The 26,928-nt window shown below is 37.7% G+C and overlaps 1 protein-coding gene across 1 annotated transcript in view; it reads right to left on the reverse strand.

Annotated features, from left to right (window-relative positions):
* The window catches only part of TBC1D1 (TBC1 domain family member 1), a 300,647-nt gene that overhangs the window by 254,675 nt on the left and 19,044 nt on the right, over positions 1 to 26,928 (reverse strand). The window contains exon 2 of the mRNA XM_036763075.1: positions 20,083 to 20,628. Coding sequence (XP_036618970.1) covers positions 20,083 to 20,499 — 417 coding nt within the window. The 5' untranslated portion in view covers positions 20,500 to 20,628. The remainder of the gene's footprint in view (positions 1 to 20,082; positions 20,629 to 26,928) is intronic.

Genomic DNA, 26,928 nt, shown 5'->3' on the forward strand with positions numbered 1-26,928 from the left:
TACAATTCCCATGACCTTCTCTTCAGCCTGCCTCCTTCCATGACCATACCCTTTCTCTCCCATTTCCCCTTCTTCCCGAATCAATCTTCATGTCTTTTGCTAATGCTCTTGTCCTCTGGCCCTGGACAAAATAGCAGATAAATCCCAGCAAAGAGGCTTACTGCTTTCACTGCTGCCCCTATTTGAGATTTTATGGGAGTGGGAGTGAGAGAGAGAGAAGGAACATCCTTTTTGAAGGCTATGACTACCCTAATTCTTTATTTGTTCCCTAATGAGTCACCACCAACCACACGCTCGGCTAGTTACTCACCACACATAACTTTCCATCATTTTCTATTTATTTGTGTGTGTATCCTGTTATTGTTTTATCTATGTATATGTTGTATCCCCACAGTTAAATGTGAACTCCTTAAAGGCAAGAATTGTCTTGCTTTTGCATTGGGATCCTCAGTACTATGCAGAGCGGCACACTGTGGGCAAGTAATATATGCTTGCTGATCTGCTGATCTCAGCATAAAAGAGTAGGGTGAAGAAGCTCTGAGTACAAAAGAAAATACAGGCAAGCAAATAATGGACACATGATACAATGATCAAATTCAGCCCAGTCCAACTTAGGAATCAAATTTTGGGAATTCTTTTGTGTCCCTGTTTTCAATTTTAGCCCTTCCTATTCTAGGTTGTCCGTCAGCGGGCTCCATGAGAAATCTTATCTCTATTCCAATATTTACCCTAATCTGAGATAATGTTCTCTTTTTTAGGTATGAATGAAACAACATCATTTTCTTCTACATATTCTAGATTTTACCCTTGAGTTCCTGCCAAACTCTGGTACCTTAGGTGGTAAAGTTCCCCTCATTCTCCACTCACAGAAATCTACCTGAATTAGTTCTCGGCAGGCTCTGTTCCCCACTGGCTTCCTCCTATTTCTGACCTTAATTAGTTCATAAGATCAGGAGACCAAATTTAGAGGTAGAAGGAATTGAAAGGTCCCTTAGTCCAATTCATTCATATTTTTTTGTCGTTGTTCAGTCATTTTCAGTCGTGTCCAATTCTTTGTAGCCAAATTTGGAGTTTTCTTTTAAAGACACTAGAGTGGTTTGCCATTTCCTTCTCCACACTTTATAGATGAGGAAACTGAGGCAAACAGGGTTAAATGACTTGCCTAGGGTCACACAGTCTCTAAGCCTGGATTTGAATTCAGGAAAACGAATCTTCCAGACTCCAGGCCTGGCTCTCCATCCACTGTGCCACCTAGCTGTTCCATCATATTAGAGATGAAGAAACTGAGGCCCGAAGAGGTAGTATCCTTTCTTTTTTCTTATTGTTGACTCTTCTTCCTCCCCTAGATGCAGGAATTCAAAGCTTATCATCTGTTGCATCATCTGTTACACAGTATTTTCAAAAGCAAACCCCAGGTTGATTACTCTCCCACTCATATTTATAATCAACTGTATTTATAGGGAGCATATAATCACACAGAGTAGTTCCCATCTATAGTAATAATAATAATAATAATTCATATTTCTGGAACTCAAAGTTTTAGAAAGCTATTTTGTCACAACTTTGTTTGTTGTTGTTAAGTTTCCTCATGCCCAAAAAGACTGAGAGCGAAGCGTGTGACCCTGGGCATTCTCTGGGTCTCGGTGTCCTCATCTGTAAAATGAGACAGGTTGGACTCCACAGCCTCTAAGGTAACTTCCACCTCTGAAACTATAATCCTGTGATTATAGGCTGCTATGTGGTACCATAGTGCATATAGAGCATGAGGCCTAAACTCAGGAAGATTCACTTTCCTGAGTTTAAATCTGGCCTCAGACACTCACTAGCTGTGTGACCCTGGACAAGACACTAAACTCTGGTTTCCTCATCTGTAAAATGAGCTGGAGAAGGAAATGGCAAACCGCCCCAGTATCTTTGCCAAGAAAACCCCAAATGGGGTCAAAAAGAATCAGACGAATGAAAAAAATGACTAAACAACATGAAAAGATATGCAACTGAAGAGAGGCCTATTCCCCAGGCCATTCCATTCCCTCTCTCTCCCCTCCCTCCCCCCCCAGGATCCTACAATGTTTTTATGTTCCACTACACACTCTCACCCTTTCTTTTCAAAGAATTAATTTTAAATTAAATCACCATAGACTACCACCCCAGCTTTATTTGTTCCTCTTCCCTAAGCCAGAGAACTCTAACTGGGGGAATCACCATCAAACAGTCATAAAGACCTACAGGTTGATCAGATCTCTTTAATCATACATAATTTAGATATATTTTAAAATTTAATTTATTAAATGTAATGTCAATTTGTTGTTCCTCCTTTATTTCTGTATGTGGCTGATCATCTCAGAATTATCTTAGAAGATAATTAATCCAAGAGAAAAATGGTCAAAGGAGCTAAACTGTTTTCTTTTTGCTGTTGTGCCCAAGGAATTAAGGTGGCTTTATAATCTAAAGAAAATATAATGAAAGCAAATAATTCTTAAATTCATATAATTATTTTTAGAAGAACTCTGGAGATGATTTTTCAGTATTTTAAAAATTCTTCTAAATCAATTTTTCATAAGAAAAAATATTTTCTCTGATACTCTAAAAAGCATCAGTTTTTTAAAAAATTGTCATTATAATGTCAGTCACAAGTAATAAAGAGGGGCCATAGCAGAATAGAGTGTCAGCCTTAAAACCCAGAAGACGTGGGTTCAAATCTTGTTTTTGACACTTATGAACTGTTTGACAATGGAAAAACCACTTAACCCTTCAGTACCCAAGGCATCTCTATATGGAGGTAAATTACAGAAGGGTTGCAGATTTGCATCAGGGCAGGAATTTACGTTCTAAGAGTTCCCCATACAGATGAAATCAAAGGTCTAGAGAAAGAGAAAAAAAAAAACCTCAAAACTATTTTCTATACAAGCTGAAAATATAGATTTAAATTAAATTTTACCCACTTGGAAAATATTTTTTGACTAAATACTACCCCACAAATATATTACTTTTTAGAGGACTGGTTAAAACTATTTTCATGAAGGGCAAAGTTAAGGGGCTCTTTCTTGACACATCTTTTAGAAATGTCTTCGGATTATGTTTCAGGGAGAGACACAGTGTTTATTTTGGCAGAAGCACACTAATGGAGTCCCTAGCTGTCATTAAGGAAATAATAATGACAAATTGATTTATGCTTGTCTTAGATTATTCCAGATTTGTTCAAAAACAAAAACAAAACCTATGTAGAGGGTAGTTACAAAGACGAACAAAAGGTCAGAAAAATCTTCATGATTTAAATTAACCTAAAAAATTGTTTTTACAATCCTCCTGTTTCTTACCTATGTTTTCCTTTTAAAAAAAGTTTTTAGAAGCCTTGGAAAAATATTGCATTATGTAGTATACTACAAATAATACACACTTTTCTATACATTTATTCACCAATATACTTCCTTCTCCTCTCTCTCCTCCACGCCCTCCTCCCCACCCACCTTGATGATTTGTACCAGGGTTGGGGAACCTGCGGCCCTCTAGGTCCCCAAATGCAGCCCTCTGACTAAATCCAAATCTCACAGAACAAAGTGAAGTTTGGATTCAGTCAAAGGGCCGCACTTGAGGACCAAGAGGGTCACATGTGGCCTCCAGGCCGGCAGGTTCTCCACCTCTGAGTACCAAAGAAAGGAATTCCTGGAAACATCTATATGTGAAGATCCACAATCTCAAACCCTACTTAATTTCTTTTTGACCCAAATTGCAAAATAACTGTTAGGATGGATTGAGACCCCAAAACACATAGAAAGACAATTTCCCTATTCTCCCTTTCCCTCCCCCCAAAAGAAGTAGAAGTGAGCCTCAATTGTTCGGCCTATTTTACTCATAAAGAAAATGACACACAGAATTAGTCAGTCTTCATAAAGGCAAGCCAATGGCTGAGTCAAAATTTAAGTAAGTCTTGCTTCTTTAATCCTTTTTGGAAGTAAACCAGGTATAGAACATAAATAGACAAACAAGAAAACAATGATCCTGGAACCCCAGGTCCTGAAATTCTAACATATCACCTTGCCATAGCGGGAAGTGAAAGAGATTCCAAATGCAACAACATGAAGCCTCAGTGGGGAATGCTATATTTATTTGATTTCCAGAATATAGTCTTTACCATCTCTACCGTGCACCCAGACCCCTCCCCTCCGCGCCTATTATGCACAATTCTCCAGCTAGTAGGCACAATGGATAGAGCTAGTGTCTAAGGTCAGATTTGGACCCAGGTCTTTCTTTAATCCGGGTCCTGGATTAAAGACTTCGGGGAAGTCACTTTAATCTCTATCTGCCTTAGTTTCTTCATCGGTCAAGTAGGGATAATAATAGCATCTACCTCCTGGGGTTGGTACGAAAACAAAATGAGATGAAATTTGTAAAGCATTTTGTCAATTTTAAAGTGCCACATATAGGTGTTTACTATAATTATTGTTCTTTTCACATTCTCTCTGCTTTCCTGCATTAAGCCTTTCTTTTCCATTTCTTTTTCTTCCTTTTCTTTCTAAGAGAGTCGGGCTCCTACAAAGACTGTCAGTTGGTGCCATGGTAGTGAAAACAATCACCAGGTGGTTTCATGTTTCTAGAAGCAGCCGAGAAAACCACAACTCCGAATTGAGTTACTGGCTCTTACTCGGGTTGGTATGGGTTTTAATCAAACCATGGAGTCTATCTGGGGCAAATGAAGCCCACAGAACCAGCTGATCCCTCTGTCTTGGTGGCAGGGACCTCACCCTCAAAGGTCACAGGATTTAGAACTGGAAGGGACATGAGAGATCATCTGTGATCTAATTCAACACCCTTGGGATGACTAAAGTACATATTATTGTGTTACATGTCAAATAATGGTACCACAGTCATCACCGCATGATCACTGAAAGGGTAGACACCAATGAACGATAGCTTCAAAAGGCACAACATTTTTATGACGTTAAATGAAGAACAACAGTCGGCAGAGAAGAAGTGATGGGAAGAAATCATAAGGCTAAAGGGCTAATTCCTTACCCTCATAGGCAGAGCACAGGGACCTCTTAGGAAGTCATTTATGTATAGATTGTCTTATGTATTCTAATAACAACACTTGCTGAAGTCCAGAATAGGATTTATTTAAAATAAAAGTGATTTAATAAAAAAAAACACACTTTTTTTTGGACCACCCTGTGATGTCATCAGTGTAGGCATGGACCTTCCTTGTTAATCTGGAGACAGTGGCATCTTCTCAGCAATTTATGGTCTTAGAGAGTTGGCTGTGACTTGAAGAGGGTAAGTGACTTGCCCAGAGTGACACAGTCAATATGTATGAGACCCAGGACTTCTTGACTCCAAGGCCAGCTCTCTGTGCTCTAGCCCATGTCACCTCTTTGATATGAAACATCTAACAAAAATTAGAATTCAAGTATCTGTAATAAATATATCACATTTATATAACATATAATATGTAATGTATAATGCCTTGTATGATTTTTAAAAATTGAAATGTATGGCATAAGGTATGGATTTGAAGTCAGGAGGTCTCTCTAGCTGTAGCACTTAACTAGCTGCATGAATTTGAGCAAATCCCAAGCTTTTATGAGCCTCAGTTTTCTCATCTGTAAAATGAAGCTAATGATAACTGGTCAACCTACACCCCTCACTGGCCTGTTATTACACAAGGGCTTTCCCAACCATCTTTAAGTTGCCATGCTCAGAAGTATCAGTCTTTAAATATCAATCTAAAGCTCAAGCCCCTACCCAAGACCCCCAGGCTTCTGATTGGTGAGCATTCACCATGTCTTGCCCAGGCCACGACCCACCATGCCACCCCCTGGCCATCTTCATGACAAGCAGCTGCATATGTGGCCTTCCTTCCACCCCTTTTCCAATTCTACTTCTGAGAAGAATAATCAAATCAAATCAAATCATCCCTGAAAAGGAGGCAACAATCATTTGCCCTCTGACGCCAAACACCACACCTATGACTTCCTCCCTTGTTCCCACTTTCCTACCTCTATTAGAATGAAACCTCCATTACGGTAATAACTAACTTGTATTTACTTGTTTGGGGTGTATATCCCCAGTGCTTAACATAGTGCCTGACATACAGTAAGCACTTAATACATGCTTTTTCATTCATCCATAATCAATCAATCAAGAAGCATTTACTAAGTGTCAACTATATGCCAGGCACTGGGAATAAAGTAAAATAAAATGGTCTCCACCTGTAACATATAAATAAGTTTTTAAAAATATTAGCTCTTATTTTATCTGCATTAGAATATATCTGAACAGCACTGAGAACCATGGCAGAACTATGTACTTTTTTTTTTTTAAGCCACCCAATTAGGAAAAGGAAAACCTTCATAACTCAGCTCCACGGTCGTCAGCTGATTCTCTGCCAACAAGAGTTCAGGGGAAAAACCTGGCAGGATTATACTCTTTTCTTTCAGTGAAAAAGCTGCCTAGGAAAGATGTGAATTTTCAAAAGTATGCTAACTGCAAAGGTCAGTCAGTACTTGTGGAAAAAAGAATCCAAACTGGCGGCACAAGAAAAAAAACAACCCAGTACAAAACAGTTTACCTTAGGGACTACAGAACTGTGGGAAAAGCAGAAGAAAGTAGCTATGAGATCCATGGGAAAAGATAGCCAAGAAAAATGAACTGAGAATTGCAACTTTCCATACAACTTAACTCCTGCACCAGGCATGCCTGAATTAGGAAAATTATTGGGTAATTCAGTCACTATCTAATATTTACCCAGTAAATTCTGTCTTGAAATCATTTCAGAAACTGACAGACTTCCCCTAGTTGGAATTTTATCATAATTCATTGAAATGTGACATATACAGCAGCTGCTCTATTTTTAAAAGCTCACACACAAAACTCATATCCAGCTGCCTCAGAAAAAGGCAGAAGCACATTTACATTTTTCCTTAGTGTCTTTGTATTTGTAACCCCTGTACCAAAGCCCATTGGTATGGGACTCTCTCCTTAATGGTGGAGATGAAGGCCCCTTCTGGAATAACATGATGGCTTGAATTTCAACCTAAATTGAATTTGGGGGAATAGAAATCACTCAACAAAAGGATACAGAATTTTATTTAAGCAGCTCAGGCGATACACTTTGACCACATTGGATGTGGTTACATGAAATTATGTTTAATTTGCACAAAGGCACAAAGATCTTTTCCAACACTAAAAGCTTAATTATATTACCGAACTTTTTTGTCCTTGCACATAAAACATCCCAGTTGTTCAAAGGAAACTGAGAATATTTTCAAAGCTGGGTCTGTGAATCTGGAGCTCCCTAGAGCAGAGTCCAAAGAATAAGCTCCTGTTCATTTAGCCACAGGTCTGGCAGGGAGATCCTATTGGCTCTGAAACTTAAGGAGGCTGCTGAGACTCAGGGACAGGCTGGAAATTAGGAACGTTGGAGAAAGAGGAAAGGTAAAGGAACCAGAGGACTTCCAGGTTCAATTCAGTAGAAGGCCAAAGAAGCATTCTTCAGTAAGATTCAAGGGGGGCGGGGGAAGATACAGCAGAGTCTGAATTTAAATTCCAGGCTTTATTTTGGGGAAAACATGCTTTTATTAGGCAGCCAGAAAAACCAGCAAGAGAGATGGATAGGGAAAGTCAAGAGATCCAGGTTTGTATCCTAGCTCTGATGCTCAGCCGGTTAACCATCTCTTTGAGCATTAGCTTCCTCATTTGTAAAAAGGGAATAATGACGCCTGAACTACCTACCTCACAGAGCTATTATGAAGAAGGTATTTTGTGACTAATAAAGCACATATAAGTATGAGCTTTTACTAGGCCAAGATTCTTGCTACTCACCCTCCCAACCCCTAAGTTTAGTATGTAGCTACTTTGAGTAATAACCTCAAAACTCATAGCCCAAGCCACTGTTCTCTATTGCCAGACCATATAAGAGATACATAAATTAAATAGCAAAGGCATTTCACTGTGGTATTAAGTAACATAAATATCAATTAATAAGAATTTATTGATTATCTCCTATGTGCCAGGCACTGAGCTAGGTACTGGGGATGCACAGCAAATATTACATACGTATACATATGTGTGTATATATATATATGTGTATATATATATATATATATATATATATATATATATATATATATATATATATGGCTCCTGCCCTCAAGGAATATCCATGCTCTTGAGGGAGACAGCATGTACAACATATATACAAAATAAATACAAGAAAATATCCCAGAAGTCACTAGCACCTGGAAGGCAATCAGAAAAGACTTCATGGAGGAAGAAGCATCTAAGCAGAGCTTTAAAGGAATTTGGGACTCAAGGATTAATAGCCTGCTCTTCACCCACACACAAATGGCTATAATTTCTTATAGATACAGGGGAATTATAACCTAATTCCCCTTTGATCTACCTGATTCCCCAGAAAAGCAAAAGGATGTGGTCCCTTCAGAACATTGGGCATCAAACAGTGAATGCTCCGGATGTGGTTGTTTTTCCGGACTGTTTCCAAGGGTCTGCAGAAGACAAGCTGAACCCTGTCTCTTCGGCTCAGAAATCACCAGGGCTCAGCAACAACTACTAGGTCTGAAGAGGCCATGCCCATCCCACCCCAAGTGTTCCCCTTCTTCTTCCCCCGCCGGCCTACACTTCCTGTCTTCCCCTACAGCTCTGGCAATTCTGCTTTTTAAGTTTTCTGGCTGTAGAACACACACCACCCACCAGAGTCCTAGCCTGGTAATCATATCGCTCTAGACAGGCAGCCTTCTAGGAGTCATACCCTAGCCCTAGAGAATTTCTCCCACTTGGCCCTAGGCATTATGGGAAATGAAGTCCTAGAGACCTGCCCATTGTAAAGGTTATAGTTGAGAGCAGAAACCAATGGGCTTTAACACAATACTTCCTCCCTAGAAATGAGCCTCCAAGACTTATGTCAATACTCCCCAAAGAGGCCATGGGTAAATATTGAAAGTGTATGCAACAGAGGGAGAAAGATCTTTCTTTCCACACTTCCCCCACCAATAACTAATAATGACCTACCTACCCAGACCTTACAAAGAATATATCTTTGTACTATATGTACAAATATACTATAGTCACCTGTGTTTGTGTCATATCCCCACACTAAACTACAGGCTCTATGAGATCAAGAACCATATATATCTAATCTAAATTTTGTATTTCCTCAATACAGTGCTTTTAACACAGCCATTTAATAAATGTTTACTGAACAAATTATTACTATTCATTGGAGATCAAAGACTATGAGCCTTAAGCAGCATTAGATTTTCTTTCTCCAGTAGAAGAAACTATATAAAAAACTTAAGAAACTTATAGAAACTGTCTGATAAAACCATCCTCAGACTTTCCAAATTTCTTACAGTATTTCTTTGGCTAGGGTCTACATTCCTATGCTCTCTGTTTCCAATGAGGAAATTTCAAAAACCAGCATTATTGGCTAAATCTCCAAGTCATCAGGTAGGAGTCACTTTATTGTACGCCCTTTCTGACCACTGGGGACACTTGTCACTTTATCAATAGGAGGTAAAACATTAAAGAGAGAGAGCTTTAAGGTGAAAGAGAGAGAGCTTTAAGGTTCACAATTTGCCATTTTTTAAAAATTTTTTTTTTGCTTTTTGGCAGGGTAATTGAAGCTAAGTGATTTGCCCAAGATCACACAGCTAGTACATGTGTCAAATGTCTGAGGTCGGATTTGAACACAGGTCCTCCTGACTCCAGGGCCGGTGTTCTACTCACTGTGCCACCTAGCTGCCCCTCACGGTGTTGTTGTGAGGATCAAATGAGATAAAACCTCAGTGCCCTGCCCAAAGTAGGGAATTAATAAGTGCTTATTCTTCTTCCCTTCCATTAATGAATGAACTTGAACCTCTGGTTACACCATATAATGGAAAGGCAGCATGGTGCAGTATAAAGAGTTCTAGAAGAGAGATCTGGGTTCAAATCCAGCTTCAGACACTTACTAGCTGTGCGACTACCTTGTCCCTATCAGCCTTGCCCCTGTGCTGAAACCCTTCCATTCTCTCATCTCCAGCCGGTACTAGGTCCCTTTTATGTGTGATCCTTCCCCATTGACATGTAAACTCCTTAAGGATAGGAGGCTGTCTTTCACTAGTATTCCTATTCCTAGCACTTCACACAGTGCCTAGCATAAAGTAACTGCTTAATAAATACTTTGTCCATCTTTCTTTTTTCTCTCTTCCTTCCATTCTTTATTCCTTTCTCCAGTTCTTCCTTCATTGCTGTCTATCCATCTATCTATTCATCTATCTATCCATCCATTTATCTATCCATCTGTCTATCTATCTACCCATCTATCTATCCATCCAACTATTTATCTATCCATCCATCCATCTATCATCTCTCTCTCCATCCATCCATTTATCTATCCATCTATCCACCCATCCATCTGCCTATACATCTATCTATCCATCCATCTATCTATCCATCCATCTATCTATCCATCCATCCATCTATCATCTATCTATCCATCTATCTATCTATCATCTATCTATCCATCTATTTATCTATCCATTCATCTATCTATCCATATCTATCTATCCATCTATCCATCTATCTATCTATCTATCTATCTATCCATCCATCTATCTATCTATCTATCCTTTCTGAGTCTCTGTTTCTTCCTTTGTAAAATGGAGATAAATAATTCCCGTGGGATCTACCCCACAAGGCTGGCGAGAGCCTCAAGGGAAACAGTATTTGTAAAGCCCTTTTTAAACTTTAAAGCATTAAAGAAATATCAGTTGTTACTCTTATATTCAGTTTCCTAAGGTAAAACAATGCTTCACATTCCTTTTTCTCAAATATAAAGGCCAGGGTAGATAAGCCCCCACTCCCACCCCCCACTAATTGATAATGAATAGTCCTCTGAAAATCCTTAAGAAGATCCCAATGACAGTGGAGGAAAAGTGACAACAAATTTTAGAATGCCGGCATACTAAATCAAGTTTGGACAGGGCATTCACAAACTAATAACAGATATCTGTTACATTTATTCATTTGCATGCTCAACATGTCCCCTATTTTCTTCAGGTTACAAATCATGTTATAACTCTCCATTCAATTAAATTATTATCTTTTGTTTGAGATTAAACATCATAGTTGCAATAACAAAGTAATCTGATGGTTACTTTGGGATTTCAGCCAATATGAGCAGCTGTCTAGGTAACCTGACCAATAATGAATGCCCAGATAAATTATCTTATTCAAAGAACGTTTTTTTCCCCTGCAACAGCAAATTTTAGAACTTAAATGACCTGGATAATCACTATCCCTCTCCACTTTAATTTGCCCAGAACAAAATGGTCTAAGAAACTCTTATACATTGGAAACATTTATCTGATAAAGGAAAATCTCCACCCATACTATTAACTATGAAGAAAATCATTTAACCATGTGTGTGCCATCTGCCCTAGCGTAGAGTCTGCAAGTAAAATGTTTTTAAAAACCTAGAATCAGTTCCATGTAGTAGAAGAATCCTCATGGGACCAAATCCTCCCTCTGACTCTTATTAGCTGTGTAACGTTGGGCAAGTAGTTGAATCTCCCTTGTCTCCCTCATCTATGAAATAAAGAGGTCAAACAAGATTCTCCCCAGGTGCTCCTTCCACCTACAGACCTCAAAGGATTAAAGATCTGATGCAGCATTCCAGGGTAAAGTATCTCATTGTCGGCAACAAGAAATCATACCTAAGTTTTCCTTAGCAAGTAAAATGAATGCAAGAATGACTCGAGAGACCTGGATCCTTGTTCTGGCTCTTCTACTTAGTAGCTGAGCCAACTTAAGTAGATCACAAAAGCACTCTGTGTCTACCATTATCATTAGTATTATAATGAAAGCCAAGGCCTCTAAGTTGCCACTTGTGGCCAGACTACAGTGGGGCAGGTTGCTGCAACAGAGTGAATACCAGGACACACAGTACCGTAGGCTGGTACAAAGCCGGAGTCATTCCCAAACAAGAGGTAAAGACACATGATCAGAGGGGAAATCTAAGGACTGTGGTCCGTGGACACAAGCCAAAGAGTAAGAGACAAGAGGTACTGGTTCTCATGAAGAGTCCAACAGCCATGTAAGGTATTGTTTATTCATCTTCTTACTGGGTGAATCACACCATCTACAGCAGATAACATTCCTTAATAAAGTACCCTACAGCTATGGAGGCATCTGACCTCAAATGATAACCACACCCACTCTCATTAAAACAATCCTCTAAGGATAATTTAAAAAAAAATGCAAAAAGCATAATTAAAAAACCAAAAAATGCAAAAGGAATAATTAAAAAAAACAAAAAATGCTCTAATATTATATATATATATATATATATGCCATCATACTTAGTAGATATAGGTTGGTTTTGCCGAAATGCTTTTTTTTAATCTTTATTTTTTATCTTTGTTAAAATGGATTGCTTGCTGAGTAGAGGAAGGGGAGGTTTATATTCACAAATGATGGCAACATAAAACTAAAGATGTAAATAAAAAAGATTTTTTAAAGACCTTTTTCAAAGTCCTCTGATCTTCTTTGCTTATTATATAAATTCAAAATTACACTTCAATAAAAACTTTGATTAACCTGAATGTCAAGATTTGGTGTGGGGTGGTGGATGAGAAGATAGTCTGAGTAACTGAGTTTTTTGGTTAATTCACAGATAATATCAGGGTTAACCAGAAAATCAATTTAATTTTAAACATGACCAAAAATGTTTTTAACACATATAAATTTATTAAGGAGGGAAGCAACTTGGTTACCACTTCTAGAAAAGAAGATAAAAGTTACCAGCTCTACCTCATCCCTCCAATATTACCAGGTAAAGCTCCAGGTAAGCTGCATGGTCCTATAACTAGCTAACAATGATATGATAGGAACACAAAGGAATTTCTGTATCCAAATCTGAATATTAAGGAGCAATGTCTTTCCCTTCCCCAGGAGTTTTCATAGAGGAGGAAGAAAAGTATCAAAAGACTTGTCCCTAAGGGACTCTTGATATGCTGGCTGGGTGTGTAGCCCCAGGTCTCCTCCATAAAAGAGTTGATCAAGCCCTAAGCTTGCGCCCTGGCTCACCAAGAGGTCTATAAATATTCACTATGTCCAAGGAGAAACTGCCTAACAACTATAATTCAGGGAAGTAGTCAATGATAGTGACTGCTCTACAGGGAAACAATAGGAAGGAGCTTCAAAGACAGCTAGAGCAGAACCCTGTGAGTTTTCTGGGCTATAAGTATTCCCTTTCCCATGGTAGCACTAGAGTCTATGCGAGAGTGTTCTCTTGTGTGTTTGCCAGGAATTTTCTCCTTGTTATTTAACTTAGTATTCTCTTTTATTATTTAGTATTCTTTACTGATGATTCCATGTATTAAAACTGGTTTAGCCTTTGAGGTAATATAATGGATAGGGGCTCAAAGTGGAAGGGCTTTGAATAGATGTCAACCCAAAGAACATCTTGAACCACCTGAATACCTTTTTCAAGGGACCATGTTGAAGGATTCCTAGGCTACATTTAATTTTCTAACAATTGCAGTATATAGGTATACGACTTAATTTTTGTCTTAGTCATTTGGCCTCTTGCAGTGTCTCAGGTCCTCGTCCTTCACATCCATCATGACTTCACACTCTCTCCTCATTTCCAATCCATCCTCCCCACAGTCCCTAAAATGATCTCCATAAGGCACGTAGTCTTACTATTTCACTCTCCTACTCAAAAACCTTGACTGGTTTCCTATTACCTCTAGAATAAAAAAGAAAACTCCTCAGACTGGTATTCAAAATCTTCTATAATCCAGCTCCTATCTAGCTGTACCAGCATTTTTCATATCATTTTTCTTCAGGCCAGCCACAATGAACCAGTGGCTGGTTCCTGAATTTATCATTCTATCTCCCACCTCCACAAAATGTGTCCCCCTTGCCTGGAATATACTTAACTTCTTCCTCAATTCTCAGCATTCTTATTGTTCTTCAAGGCCTGATCCACCCCCAAACCCCGAATTGTCTCTCTCCTCAAATTACCTTTGATTTATTTTTCAGTGTATATGCTTGGTCCCCCCATCAAATCCTTCCCTGAAGAATTTGTCTCTCTGTCACATAGAACCTTTCATATAATAGGAATTTAATAAATGTTTGGTTAATTAAGTTTATTGTATTTAAAAAATATGATAGCTATGAGAGTTCTATAAGCAAAATATTCATGAGAACCATAACTCTTGGAAAGCAGTAACTATATATATATATATATATATATATATATATATATATATATATATATATATGTGTAACACTAAATAACCCAAGGACCAATCTTTATTTTACCTCCTTCTTCCTAGGATGAAGTTTATAGCACAGTTCACTTGGATTTTTAAAGATAAAATTTTTTCTCCAATTTTATAATGTTAAGTCGATGGCAAAATAACCCTCATTGTAATAAATTTTATTACATCCATAACTTTTCAAAAATGTATCAGTTTCATAAATCGAGGGATACTTATGAGTAGAAATAATAACACTAGCATTTATGTCATGTTTAAGGTTTACAAAACCCTTTACAATGTAATTTCATTTAATCCTTACAATAATCCTGTGGGCTAAGGTGCTATCATTATTATTATTAATTATCATTCCCACCTTATAGATGAAAGTAAGGCAGACAGAAGTTAAGTGACTGGCTCGAAATCACACAGCTAGTAAATATATGAGGTAGGATTTGAAATTAGGTCTTCCGGATTCCCAGTCCAAAGTTCTATCCACTGCACTGTCTCCTGACTCAGGCCAAACCCTTGTTTCAGTACATCCAGAAACACTGTATCATTAAATAGTGCTCTTCACAAAAAAATAAGAAACACTGAGGTATATCAAAGGAAGGCTGAAATCCTAGAGTAACCGTAAGACTGATGTTGAGAAATACTATTTCAAAGAGCATTTCTTAAGTATTTTGCTAAATATTTCAAGTATAATTTCAAGTATAATCAAGATCAAGTATACATTTGAATCAATCCTTCAAGCCTGATAAGAAAAGAGGCAAGTACTAACAGTAAAAAGCATATATAAGGCACTTAGTGAAAATGAAATGCCATATAGGGGATTTTTGTTATTAAGTAAATGCCAGCTTTTTTAAAGCTTTCCAAAATAATGTCTTCTGTAAGGCAGATGCTGATGAAGACCTCAGATTCATTATCCAGTGTCAAAAATAAATCATGCAATACTGTCTCATGGGCCTGAACTTCACAATAAATGCTTTAGAGTTCATGCAGTCCTAGACATTCTTTTTATAGATGAAAAATAGAATCCTTGCCAACCTTTGCACTAAGCAACTGAACTTTATGGTCTAGAGTGTTGATTACCTGACCCTGGTATACTGTTCCCTGTAATATTTCTCTGAGTCATAGCCCCAAACCAAACTTGACATAATGAGTCAGGATAAGGTTAAGAACTCTCAAAAGGAGTTTCATGCAGAAAGAAGATCTCATGAATCCATAGACGTATAGTTGCATAAACTATATTTTCATATATACCGTATATGCAAAATTCTCTTATGCTCCTATCACTATAATAATAAATGTGATAACCAATAAGGAAATGCCTGAGGCATTGCAATTTCGAAGACTAAATGAAAACAGTAATATTGTAAAGATAATCAAAGCTGAACGATTTAGGAGTCAACATAATGAGCAACCACAGTTCCAAAAGACTCATGATGAAACAAGTAATCCACATCCAGAACGTGTTTAATGAACTAAGAGTACAGACTGAAGCACATTTTCTTCTCTCTCTTTTTTTTTTTTTTTTTTTTTGCAGACATGACCAACGCGGGAATTTGTTTAGCATGACTATACATAATCGTAACAGGTTTTGCTTTTCTTTACTTTTCAGTGGGTGGGGGTGGGGGAGAAGGATGGAGAGAATTCAAAACTTCGAATAAAATAAAATTGAATTTAAAAACAATTTTTAAAATAAAAATAAAATAAAAAAAACTAAATGAAGAATGACAGAAAAACAAAGACATCTGAAAATTAGATCCTTTGCTCTTCAGGCAAATCTTACTGAGAAAGAAAAGTGATTCACTCAGTATGATTTTTCCCCAGGCATTACTGTATTAAAGAAAAATAGTAAACTGACAAACACGACTAACTATTAAGATATGCAGATGAATGCAAGACCGATCAAAAATTATTAAATAATTGGATTCTACCTAAAATTGATGTAAACGTGAAGCAATATGGAAATTAATAAGCAAAAGTAAAATGCAAGTAAAACAAAGAGACAAGCCAAAGCAAACCTCTCCAGGTAAGATCAGGACAATAAGACGGTGGTGTTGATCACATGTCCTAGAGATCTGAGAATATTTGGAGGTCATGAGCTTGGGCAAGCAAGAGAATATGCCTTGTATTATACCAAAAGAAATTGATTATTCACAGAAAAACATGAGAGGAAAGAAATATGTTTCCCTCCACCTTGGGTCGAAGCAAGCCAACGACCATTTATTAAACACTATGTTCTTGGTTCCAAAAACAGAATTCTAGAAACCCAGGTTTGGCTGAGGGTCAAGAAGAAAGTGAGCCAGAACCAAAGAAATGCTTGGACAATTATATAAGAAAAAAATTATCTATAAAAAAGGTAGGTACTCATATAGGGGTATAGATGAAATCACCCATGTAGATGGGGGGGAAGAGGGAAGGGAATAAGCATTTAGAAAGAGCCTACTATGTTCCACAAAACACTTTTATGAATGTTATCTCACTTGATTCTTGCAACAACCCTGACAGGTAGGTGCTATTATCATCTGAATTTTGCAGCTGAGGAAGCTGAGACAAAAAGAGGTTAGGTGAGTTGCCCAGGGTCACACAGCTCTTCCTGAGGGCTCTGTCCACTACCTACTATGCCACTTGCTGATCCACTTTTGCAATTAGCATATAATATCTAACAAATTATTTGAAATGAAATATTAATGGTTATGTGGATACTATATCTCATAGGCACAAAATGAAATGCTTAAGGGAATAAAGAGTCTCAATTTTGAAGGTAAAGGACAGAGGTAGTGTGGACATACAGTTTAGATCTCCATAAAATGAATCACTTGACCAATCTTGGCCAACTCAAATGGACTTGACCCTTAATATTACTAATCTTCTACAAAATTACAGAATCTTGGTGCCAGAAGGGCCTTTAGAGGCATCTAGGCCAACTCCTACCTTTACAAGAATCCTCTCTACAGTGTCTCCAATAAGAGGTCATCCTAGGAGAAATCCAACCTGTCATTTCAAAGATGAGGCAGTTTTGGCTCATCAAGGGAAATCGTCTTGCCTAAGGTCATTTCGGCGGTAAATGTCAGAGCCAAGAACCAAACCCAGCCTTCTGATTCCAAGCACCATGCTCTTCTCAGCTTACCCAAATAACTCTCTTAGTCATTCTCTGAAGCTGAGTTTTCAAGAGAGTAAAATCAAAGTAATTTGTCTGAGGCAAGGTTTTCTTCCCTAGGACCAAAGGAGGGGGTAGTAGACTGTCCAGAGGTATGTTGATAAATGGTTAACGAGAGTTTCCCAAGGGGAAAAAATGTACTCAGGATACACTTTTATGAACAAATGACATTTTCTCCAGCACTTTCTAAAGTCTAAACGATCATCAAAATAATAACTCAAGCCCTGTTTTGTAGCCGAGTTATACATGCTCACGCTTACAATTTAATGATCAGCTCTCCCGAGCCTGTGGCAACATTTTCTGTCTGCCCCAGCCTGAGTTCCTATCCACACTGCTATTATCTGTACACAACCTTGGATCAGGAATCCAGTGGCTTTTAGATCATCACCACAGAGTCCCCAGAAGGATGAATTTTCCTCCTTCCCCACTGACACACCAGAGACACACTTGTCAATGGGGAATCCTGCTACAAGAATAGGACCCAAGTTGTGTTCTTTGCCCCTGGCCACCTACCCCACCTTCCCAGGTCAGGTACTGTAGGGGGCAGTGAGTTACTGTGGAAAGAATACTGGATTTGAAATAAACAGACCAGGGTTTCATCCAGTTACCTGTCTGACTTTGGGCAAGTCATTTAAACCTCTCTGGGCCAACATTTCCTCATCTGTAATAGGAGGGGGTTGGACTAGACCACAGATCTAGAACTGGAAGGAACCTAAAGACCTTTCAGCTCTAAGTCAAGGTGCTGGTAATCCACAGAGAACATGAGCAAGAACCAGACAGAAATCCCATTAGTACATAAAGTAAAATTTTAGAGTGAAGCCCTTTAAGGTTTATAAAGTACTTTCCTCAGAAAAACCCTGTAAGATCGGTAGTAGTATTGGCCCATTTTACAGGATTGTAGTCAGGACTCTTGACTCAAGCCACAAATCAGAGACTGAAATGTCTTACTTAGAGTCACAAAGTCCTGGGTTCTAATCCTGCCGCCTGCTTTAAAAGTTGCATGACTATGAGCAAGTCACATGGCCTCTGCATCAATACCTAATAATACCTAAAGTGCCTAAGTCATTGGGTTGTTATAAAATTCAAATGAGATAATGTTTGTAAAGTATGTTGTAAACTTTTAAGTTCTATATAAATTTCATCTATTAGTCTCAGTCATTACTCCTCATGAGGCAGGTAGGAGGGGTAATATATAGAGTGCTGGGCCTGGAGTCAGGAAGACCTAAGTTCAAATCTGGCCTCAGATACTTACTAGCCATGTAACCCTGGGTAAGTCACTTAACCTCTACCTATCTCTCAGTTTCCCTAACTGTAAAATGGGGGTGTTAATAACACCTCTTTCCTAGAGCTGTTGCAAGGAATCTTATAGGATAGTATTTATAAAGCACTTAACATATGTCTAGCACATAGTAGGTGCTTAATAAGTCTTTCCTTTTCTTCTTTCCCCTTCCTACCTCACTTTGCAAATAGAACGGTGATGATGTAACATGCACGGATTTGGTTTCAGTATCAATTCCAAAGAAGAAACGACAGACTGTGTGAATCAAATGTGGCATCCAAGGAGAACAGCAATGGAGTAGTGGAGGATAAAAGAGAAGTTATACACAGGGCCTGGAGAAGGAGTGAGGCAAGGAGATGGAAAGACTACCAGAGTGCTAACCCTGTCCCCTCACCCATGCCACCTTCTCACTTTCCTCCATTTCTCCACTATGTCTATTTATTCTCCACTATTTCCTCTATCTCTTTCTCCTCTGTCTTCCCCAGACTCCTCCTCTCTCATTCCTATCTTACCAAGCTCTTAAATGCCTCCTCCTTCTCTATCGTCTCTTCTTCTTTTGCCTCTCCTTGGGAGCAGAAGCAATCTTTCCAAGGTCACACAGCTAACAAGTGCAGAGAAGCATCAAACTCAGGTTTCTCCCGTGTTCAGATGCCACAAAGAAAAGCACACCTAAATAACAGAGCTATAATTTCCCAGCCCCAATTAAGCCCCAAATTAACATGATGGGTCCACCTCAGGACCCTGGCCAAACCTAATTTCCCAGTATCCCCATCCATTGGCACAGCCAGTCAAGCCCTGACTCAACTCCCAAATTTCTCTGCCCTGCCTTCTTCACCTATAGGGGACAGTCCCCAATCATCCTGCTTTTTGTCTTGCCACTGGACTTCAGAGACTCTGGAAGAGAGAGTGAGGTTGACAACTTTGTGCAACTTTACCTCACTTAAATACAATTCATTCACAAGTCAAGACATCACCCTGTGATGTCATTGGTCCTCACTGAAAAACAAAGGACAAACAACAACAACAGGACACAGACTGGACCCCAGGCCTACTGCTAGGTTTGAGTACCAACCTCAATTCACAGTCCTACCAACTGCCCTCCAAACAGCCCAAGAAATATAGGAGAGCTCTTTACAATTAGGAAAGGTTTCCCTGTGTAGGAGCTCCAAAGGTCTGAACCCATAAAATAATATTCTTTTGTAAACAAGACATTCAAGAGAAAGGTCCACAGACCCTAAATTGCCAAAATAACTCATACATGTGCAAAAGCACGGTATCTTCATTTTCAGTCATGTCCTCGTCCTTAAAGATAGTTTTCAAAATTCCCATACCATACAACAAACCCAATGGCAAGCCCTCCCCCCACCTTCACTTACTTTAGTTTGATCATCAGCCTTGAAAACATAGCAGATACTCTGCTGGCTTGCTGCATCTTCCTTAATCAGACAAGCAAAGTAACTTGGATCATGGCTATTGTGAATCAGTTTGTGGACCTGCTGGGGCTTATATTCAAAAATGCTGGAACAGATCAGTGGATCCCACTGCTGACTCTTCCCTGGGTCGGGTTCACACTTCAGGCAGGCAGGAGAAACACAGAGCCGGATTTGATTGATGACAGGCTCTCTTTTGGAGGACTGCATACTGAGTCTTCGGACCTCTGCTACTACCCAAGGCAACATGGGCATGGTGGTCAGAGAATGTACAGGCAACGAGCCCACCAGCTGAAGGCTGAAGTCTACTGAGATCTCACTAGGAAATGCATATTTCTTGGCTGTAAATGTTATGGGTTCCATCTTAGAAAAGTCTTGGAAACTGGGCAGAGAACCACCACTGTTTTTTGTTTTTTTTTTTTTACTTCAAATGAAGCAATCTTTTTTCTTTTTCTTTTTTTTAAGCAAATCTTTTACTTCTGACACGGAACTCTGAAAAAAAAAGAGATAATGACAATTTAATAGTCATATAGAACTTCTTTGTTTTGTTCAGTCATTTTTCAGTCATGTTTGACTTTTCATGACCCCATTTGTGGTTTTCCTGGCAAAGATACTGGAGTGGTTTGCTGTTTCCTTCTCTAATAGGACCTTTTACTCAAGTCTAACAAAAGACCCAGTTCAGAAAGAGTTAAATATTCGACTAAGTCAATCTCAGAAGAAAAGGCTCTCCAAAACTACAGTACAGATAACAAAAGTTATGCTAATTGTCTAGGTGGTATAATAGATAGAACACTAGGGATGGAGTCAGGAACACCTGAGTTCAAATCTAGCCTCAGACGCTTGCTGTGTGACCCTGGGCAAGTCACTCAGACCCTCATCTATAAAGTAGGAATACAGTGGAGAAAGAAATGGCAAATCACCCCAGTATCTTTACGTGACCCAAATTGGGTCATGTAGAGTCAGACATAACTGAATGACTGAACAAGGTTATAGAAACATCACTAGAGAAGACCATTATAAACATAATAGCATAGAAACCGCCACCAAAGGCAAACATAATCGTAAAATAATTTCATGAGTTGCCTGAAAGTCTTTAATTCACAGGATTACAGATTTGGATCTGGAAAAGATTCAAGTTCAACTACTTCATTTTACAGATGAGGAAATTAAGACGCAAAGAGATTAGGCCCAAGGCCACGTGGCTAGTACGTGTCTTAGGACTTGAACTTGGTTTTTCCTTCTTCCTAGCTCAGCACTCTATTCCCTTTGCCACCTACCTAAGCTACATTTCCCAAACTTAAAACTAAAGGCAGCCAAACTCAATATATTTATGATCCTAAATGAAAAACCCTGAAAAAAAATAGTTATCTGCTGAGAAAAGAGAAATTGTTTCACCCATGAATTTATAAACTGATTTTGAGACATCAATTGCCTAAGGAAATAGGATACTGATGATAAAAATAATCCTCTGAAATCTTTGTTTCTCTCAAAAGATATGCATTCAAATTCCAATTTCTCTAAAATCTGGATTTGAAATATGTTTCTAGTGGCTATCTTTCTTACTACAATTTGTGTACTTCCATATATATAAATGTATGTGTATGTGTATGAATATGTATGTAAATATGTATATAAATTATGTACAATATGTATATAAATAGCCACCATATGTGGCTATTTTATCCTTGCACACATGTATATATGTGTAGGTATCCATATAGTGTGGATATATGTTGATATACCACTAACACAGCTATATCACATTTCACGACTCCTTGGTACTCACACCACATCAGTACTTTCTGTTCCTCCAACTCAAAGGATCAGTCGTGAATTCCAAAACCTTCATTTAACAAGTGATCCCAAGAGAGCCATCTCTTAATTTCCCAGCTGGCTCTGCGGGATTTTGGACTTCTATGGATTTCTCCATCATGCCTGTGTGTTGGCTACCTTCTCCCAACTCCTTTTGAGCTTCCTTTTGTGTGTTGTATTTCTCTATTAGGTTGGAAGATCCTTGAGGGCAAGGACAGTCTTTTTGACATCTGTATCCCCAGCTTAGCACAGTACCTGACACACAGACTTGATAAATGTGTACTGACTGACTGACTGATTAAAAACCTTCTACAACTTTGCAGATAATCTTCAAGAGTTGCTGAAGCTTAAAAAAATTAAATGCATTCCTTGGCAGCCACCCTGGCACCAATTCTTTCCAAACTTAGTTCAGCTGGTCCTCAAACAAGATATGCACAATTTTTCACCAGGCCTTCCAGCTTCCTAGAAAATGCCCATACTTGCACTCCACCACCATGGTATGGAGAGCCCAGGGTCACCTCCATGCAGAGATGACACAGCAAAGGGTAATGTTGATGGAAGAGTCAGAATACATTTCAGGTTGCCTTTTAATTAAAGAATTTTGTGAAAATATCTACATTCAGTTTAAGATATCTGATATACTTCACAAAAATACAATTCAGGTGTTTGGTTTTTTTTGTTTTTTTTTTTTACATTTGGGCATTGCTATTCCTGGAGATTAAAAAAAAAGTCATCTTCAAACATCTTGTTCTCTAAAAAAGCTATATTTCTTTTTTCATTGCAGATGACAAGACCCATGAAATATCTGGCTCAATTTTCATTCCTGTAACTAAATCTATTTTAAAGTTTTATCTGTTGACAGCTGCTAATCCCAAGATTGGGGAAGAGGAATGTCCTGTGATTATTACAAAGGATGTTAATGCAATGATGAAACATGTTCCCCACCTCCTGACAGTGAGGTGATAGACTCCAGGTGCAGACTGAGACAGATATTTTTGGACATGGCCAATGAGAGAATTTGTTTTTTTGGACTATACATATTAGTTACAAGGGTTTTGTTTTTGTTCTTTGAGGCTTTTTTTTAATGGGAGGGAGGAGATAGGAGAAAAAGAAAATAGATTTTAGTTTGTTGAAAAAAAATAAATTTTTAAAAAAGATATTGATTAAATAATTCATCCATTCAGCAAATGTTATAAAATTCCAACAAGTATTGTAGATAGCATGGTTTTAAACATGATAGTAACAGGCACAATAAACTACTTTCTGTCTTCTTGTACCACACAAATATAACTATCAAATTCAATCAATTCAGTCATGGGGGCACAACAACATGCAAATAAACTAAGTATTTAACCTAAGTTAGGTTTTCAGTTTTCTAACAGTTATAGTAATACATACAACCTTTGTTTTCCAAGAGAGATTTTTTAATTTTAAGGAAATCCATGAAAGATTTATAGCATCAACAGAAATATAGCTGTCAATACCTCAGCAAAACTTTTGGCAGGAAAACAAAAATGCTTATAATCCTGCTAATTCAGGATTTATGACCATTCCAACTGTGCTGAAATTTACCTTTGTATCATCCTTGGAAAAAAGTTTGACTAAAGCAGATTAACAACATAAACAATAAAACAGGGAACCATCCAGCTTGCTAAAGAAAACCAAATATTTTCAAGTGCTTAGCAGCATCTTAGATGCAACACACATTTGGTATGAGCAATTTAGGTATAATTTCAAATGATTCTTACCTAGTCACTACCGCAGTTTACATTAACATTTATTAGCTCTTCTCCCATAAGCACAGTTTAACTTGAAGTTACCATAAATACACAATACATACATGTATGTACGTATATACATATACACATATATGTAATTATAAATTAAATTAATTTAATTTAATTAAATTAAAACTGTATTTCTGGGATTGAATTGAACAATATTAGAGAATGCTTACTATATGCCTAGCACTTGGCTAAGCAATGAAATATATAAGAAGCTTGTAGTTTCATTGAAAAGATACCTAGATACATGAAACAAATACAGAAATGCCCTACATTTTGTTTGTTTGTTTTAAACTATATCTCTAATTTCATCATTTAAGGTAGCTCCAAGTGAGGAATTTTCTCTAGGAATGCTCATCAGCTCCTCTACACAGAGCCACCTGGTTGTATTGAGAAGTTAAGTAACTCACCCAGAGACACATTGCCAGCCTTTGTCAGAAGCAGGATTTGAACCCAGGCTTTAAGGTTAGCTCTCTATGCCCATTACACAAAGTTGTTTTTCCTTGACCTAACCAATTCGTATATCATAATAGTCTCATCTTAAGACAAGAATCTGTCTTATAAATTCAATTTGCTAAAGACCAACCCAGTTCCCGTCTTTGTTCTTCACTTATCCACCCAGTTGTAGTTTGTGGCTCCTACCCTCACCCCTGAGGCTGTTTCCTACTCCTTAAGTAGCATCACAACTAGGCCCTACAAATGGTTTATTGAAATACTGTGATGAAGCCCGGGTTTTCAAAGTGTGGATACTTACTTCCCTAGTACAGATCACAGCCTCCCACGTATCTTTTCATTCTATGTGGTGTTTTTTAAATGCATCTTTCCATAGACCCTCTACAAAGCATGGTCACCCAATGGGCTAAAGGTCTTTATCTGGTTCTTTTATTATCTCAGTGATATCACTACAACATTCAGGCTATCTTTTATTCTCACAACATGACCACCCTGTCTCTCTATGAAAAAAGTTTATGCCACTTTTTATGAGCAATATTCATCATTGGTATCATGCTGCATAAATCCAACCATTTTCTTTCCATTGTCCCTTGTGTTCCTTATAATTTTGATATTTCTGAGACTGGTGTTCCATGATAAACAGTCACTTAGGATCCCCAGGAGAATCTTAGTGTCAAAGAGTCAGGTTTTTGTAGCAGTAAGTTGTTAAGGCTCACTGAAAGCACCAAATAAAAATGAATCCTGCCCACTACTTATTACCAGTATAACCTTGGGCAAGTTATTTACCCTATCTAAGCCTCCATTTCCTAACTTATGAAGCAAGATGGTTTGAATAAACATTTTCTAAGGTCCCTCCAGCCTCTGAATACTATGATCCTATGAATTCCTCAAGCACAAACCAGTTCTCTGCTCACTCCTAAGCAATTTTTGGCCCAGCTCATTGTCCATCTACAGCGCCTATGTCCAAGAGACAGGTACAGAACTAGAAATCCATGGACTAACCGTATGTCCAGCCTCATGTCATTGTGTGGGATATAATGGTTTTAACCCATTTTATATTTCCAGTGGGGATAGATAAATCAATCTCTCCCATAGAATACTTTATGGTCTTCTAAGGTTTGATGAAGTTGGGACAATTTCATTTGCAAACAAGAGTATTTGAAGTGTCTCATCACTGGCAGGGGACCATTCTTCTATTTGGGCTCTACATAGGACATCTTCCATAATTCCCTGTTTTTTGCCCCATTTGATTTTAATACTCAACAAAATCACGTCCATCAGAAAAAAATCTTATATAATTTTAGCTTTATTCAAATATTGTGTTACACAAGTCAGATGCTTTTTTAAAAAGTTGATACCAATAAGTATAGTATGATTTTATATTTTCTACACTTTGGAGTCAATTGCTAAATTATAAAGATAAGATCACCTATAGAAAATCCTTTGTGAAAGTGTTTTGTTCAGAGATATTCTTGAAGCTATAGATGCAAATAACTACCTATAAGTTATATCATAACTAACTATATGTAAATGAAATAATATATGCAAACTAGCTATAAGTTACTATATTATAGTAACTTTATATAAACAGTAAGTTTATATAAACAACTTTGTTATCATATTTTAATTAACTATATATAAATAAATAACCACAAGCTATTCCATTATATAGCTAACTATAAGTTATTATGTTATCACTATGTGTAAATAAAATAATTATATATCTAAATAATTAGCTGTAAGTTATATATAACTAAGTTACTATATTATAACTATATGTAAATAACTAGCTATAAGTTATAATAACTAACTACATGTAAATAACTATATGTATAAATAAGCATTCTCATAAAAATCTAATAGATTTGAGATACGGATTAGTAGTTGTTGGTGCTGGAAACCATTTTTTAGTGAAAGAAAAACAATACACTCTATGTGATAATTTTCCTTTTTTTTTTTTTTATAAATTTCTTTATTTATTTTTAGTTTACCACACACGGTTCTACATAGTCTTGAGTTCCAGTTTTTCTCCCCTCCCTCCTTCCCCCCTCCCTCCCCAAGACGGCATGAAGTCTCATATAACTGTCATGTATAATTTCACATTGAATTAATTTATGCACTAGTCAAGTCGTGGAGAAGAACCTTGACCAATGGAATGAATCATGAGAAAGAAGAAACAGAACCAAAAAAAAAAATCTTCCCTTATTTCAATATTGTATATTGATCTCTTAAGTTATTCTTAAATTGTGCCACCTCCTGGCCCAGATTTCCTCTGTATGTATTTGGTCAGAAAATAGTCACTGCTTCTGACATCATCTTAAGAGGAATTGCTACTTCCTTACATTGTGCACCAGATAAGAATTCGAATGTAATGTTTCAACTATTAATATAGATCAGAACACTACAGAAATGCCAAAAGACCTATACCATGTCATGCCAGTTTGTTTGCCTCCCAGTTTTATCAATACACTGGCTCAGCCGACTAGTTTTCTCCTCAACTATCCAGGGAGGTGACACAATCTCCTATCATCCTTCTCTATAGTGTTTTGCAAGTAAGTTTATACCCTGTTGTTACCCTTGGTTACCATGTCTCTCTGCTTGGCAATGAGAGTATGGCTTTTCTAGCTAAGACCGTTTATGGGATCTTTCAACTTTCTTACTGTGAAAACTACTTTAAATTATTAAACTTCTCTAAGAAGCTTCTCCACAAAGTTCTACTCTGATGTTTCATCAATGTGTCATG

The sequence above is a fragment of the Trichosurus vulpecula genome, chromosome 6, assembly GCF_011100635.1.
Source record: "Trichosurus vulpecula isolate mTriVul1 chromosome 6, mTriVul1.pri, whole genome shotgun sequence".
Lineage (NCBI taxonomy): Eukaryota > Metazoa > Chordata > Mammalia > Diprotodontia > Phalangeridae > Trichosurus > Trichosurus vulpecula.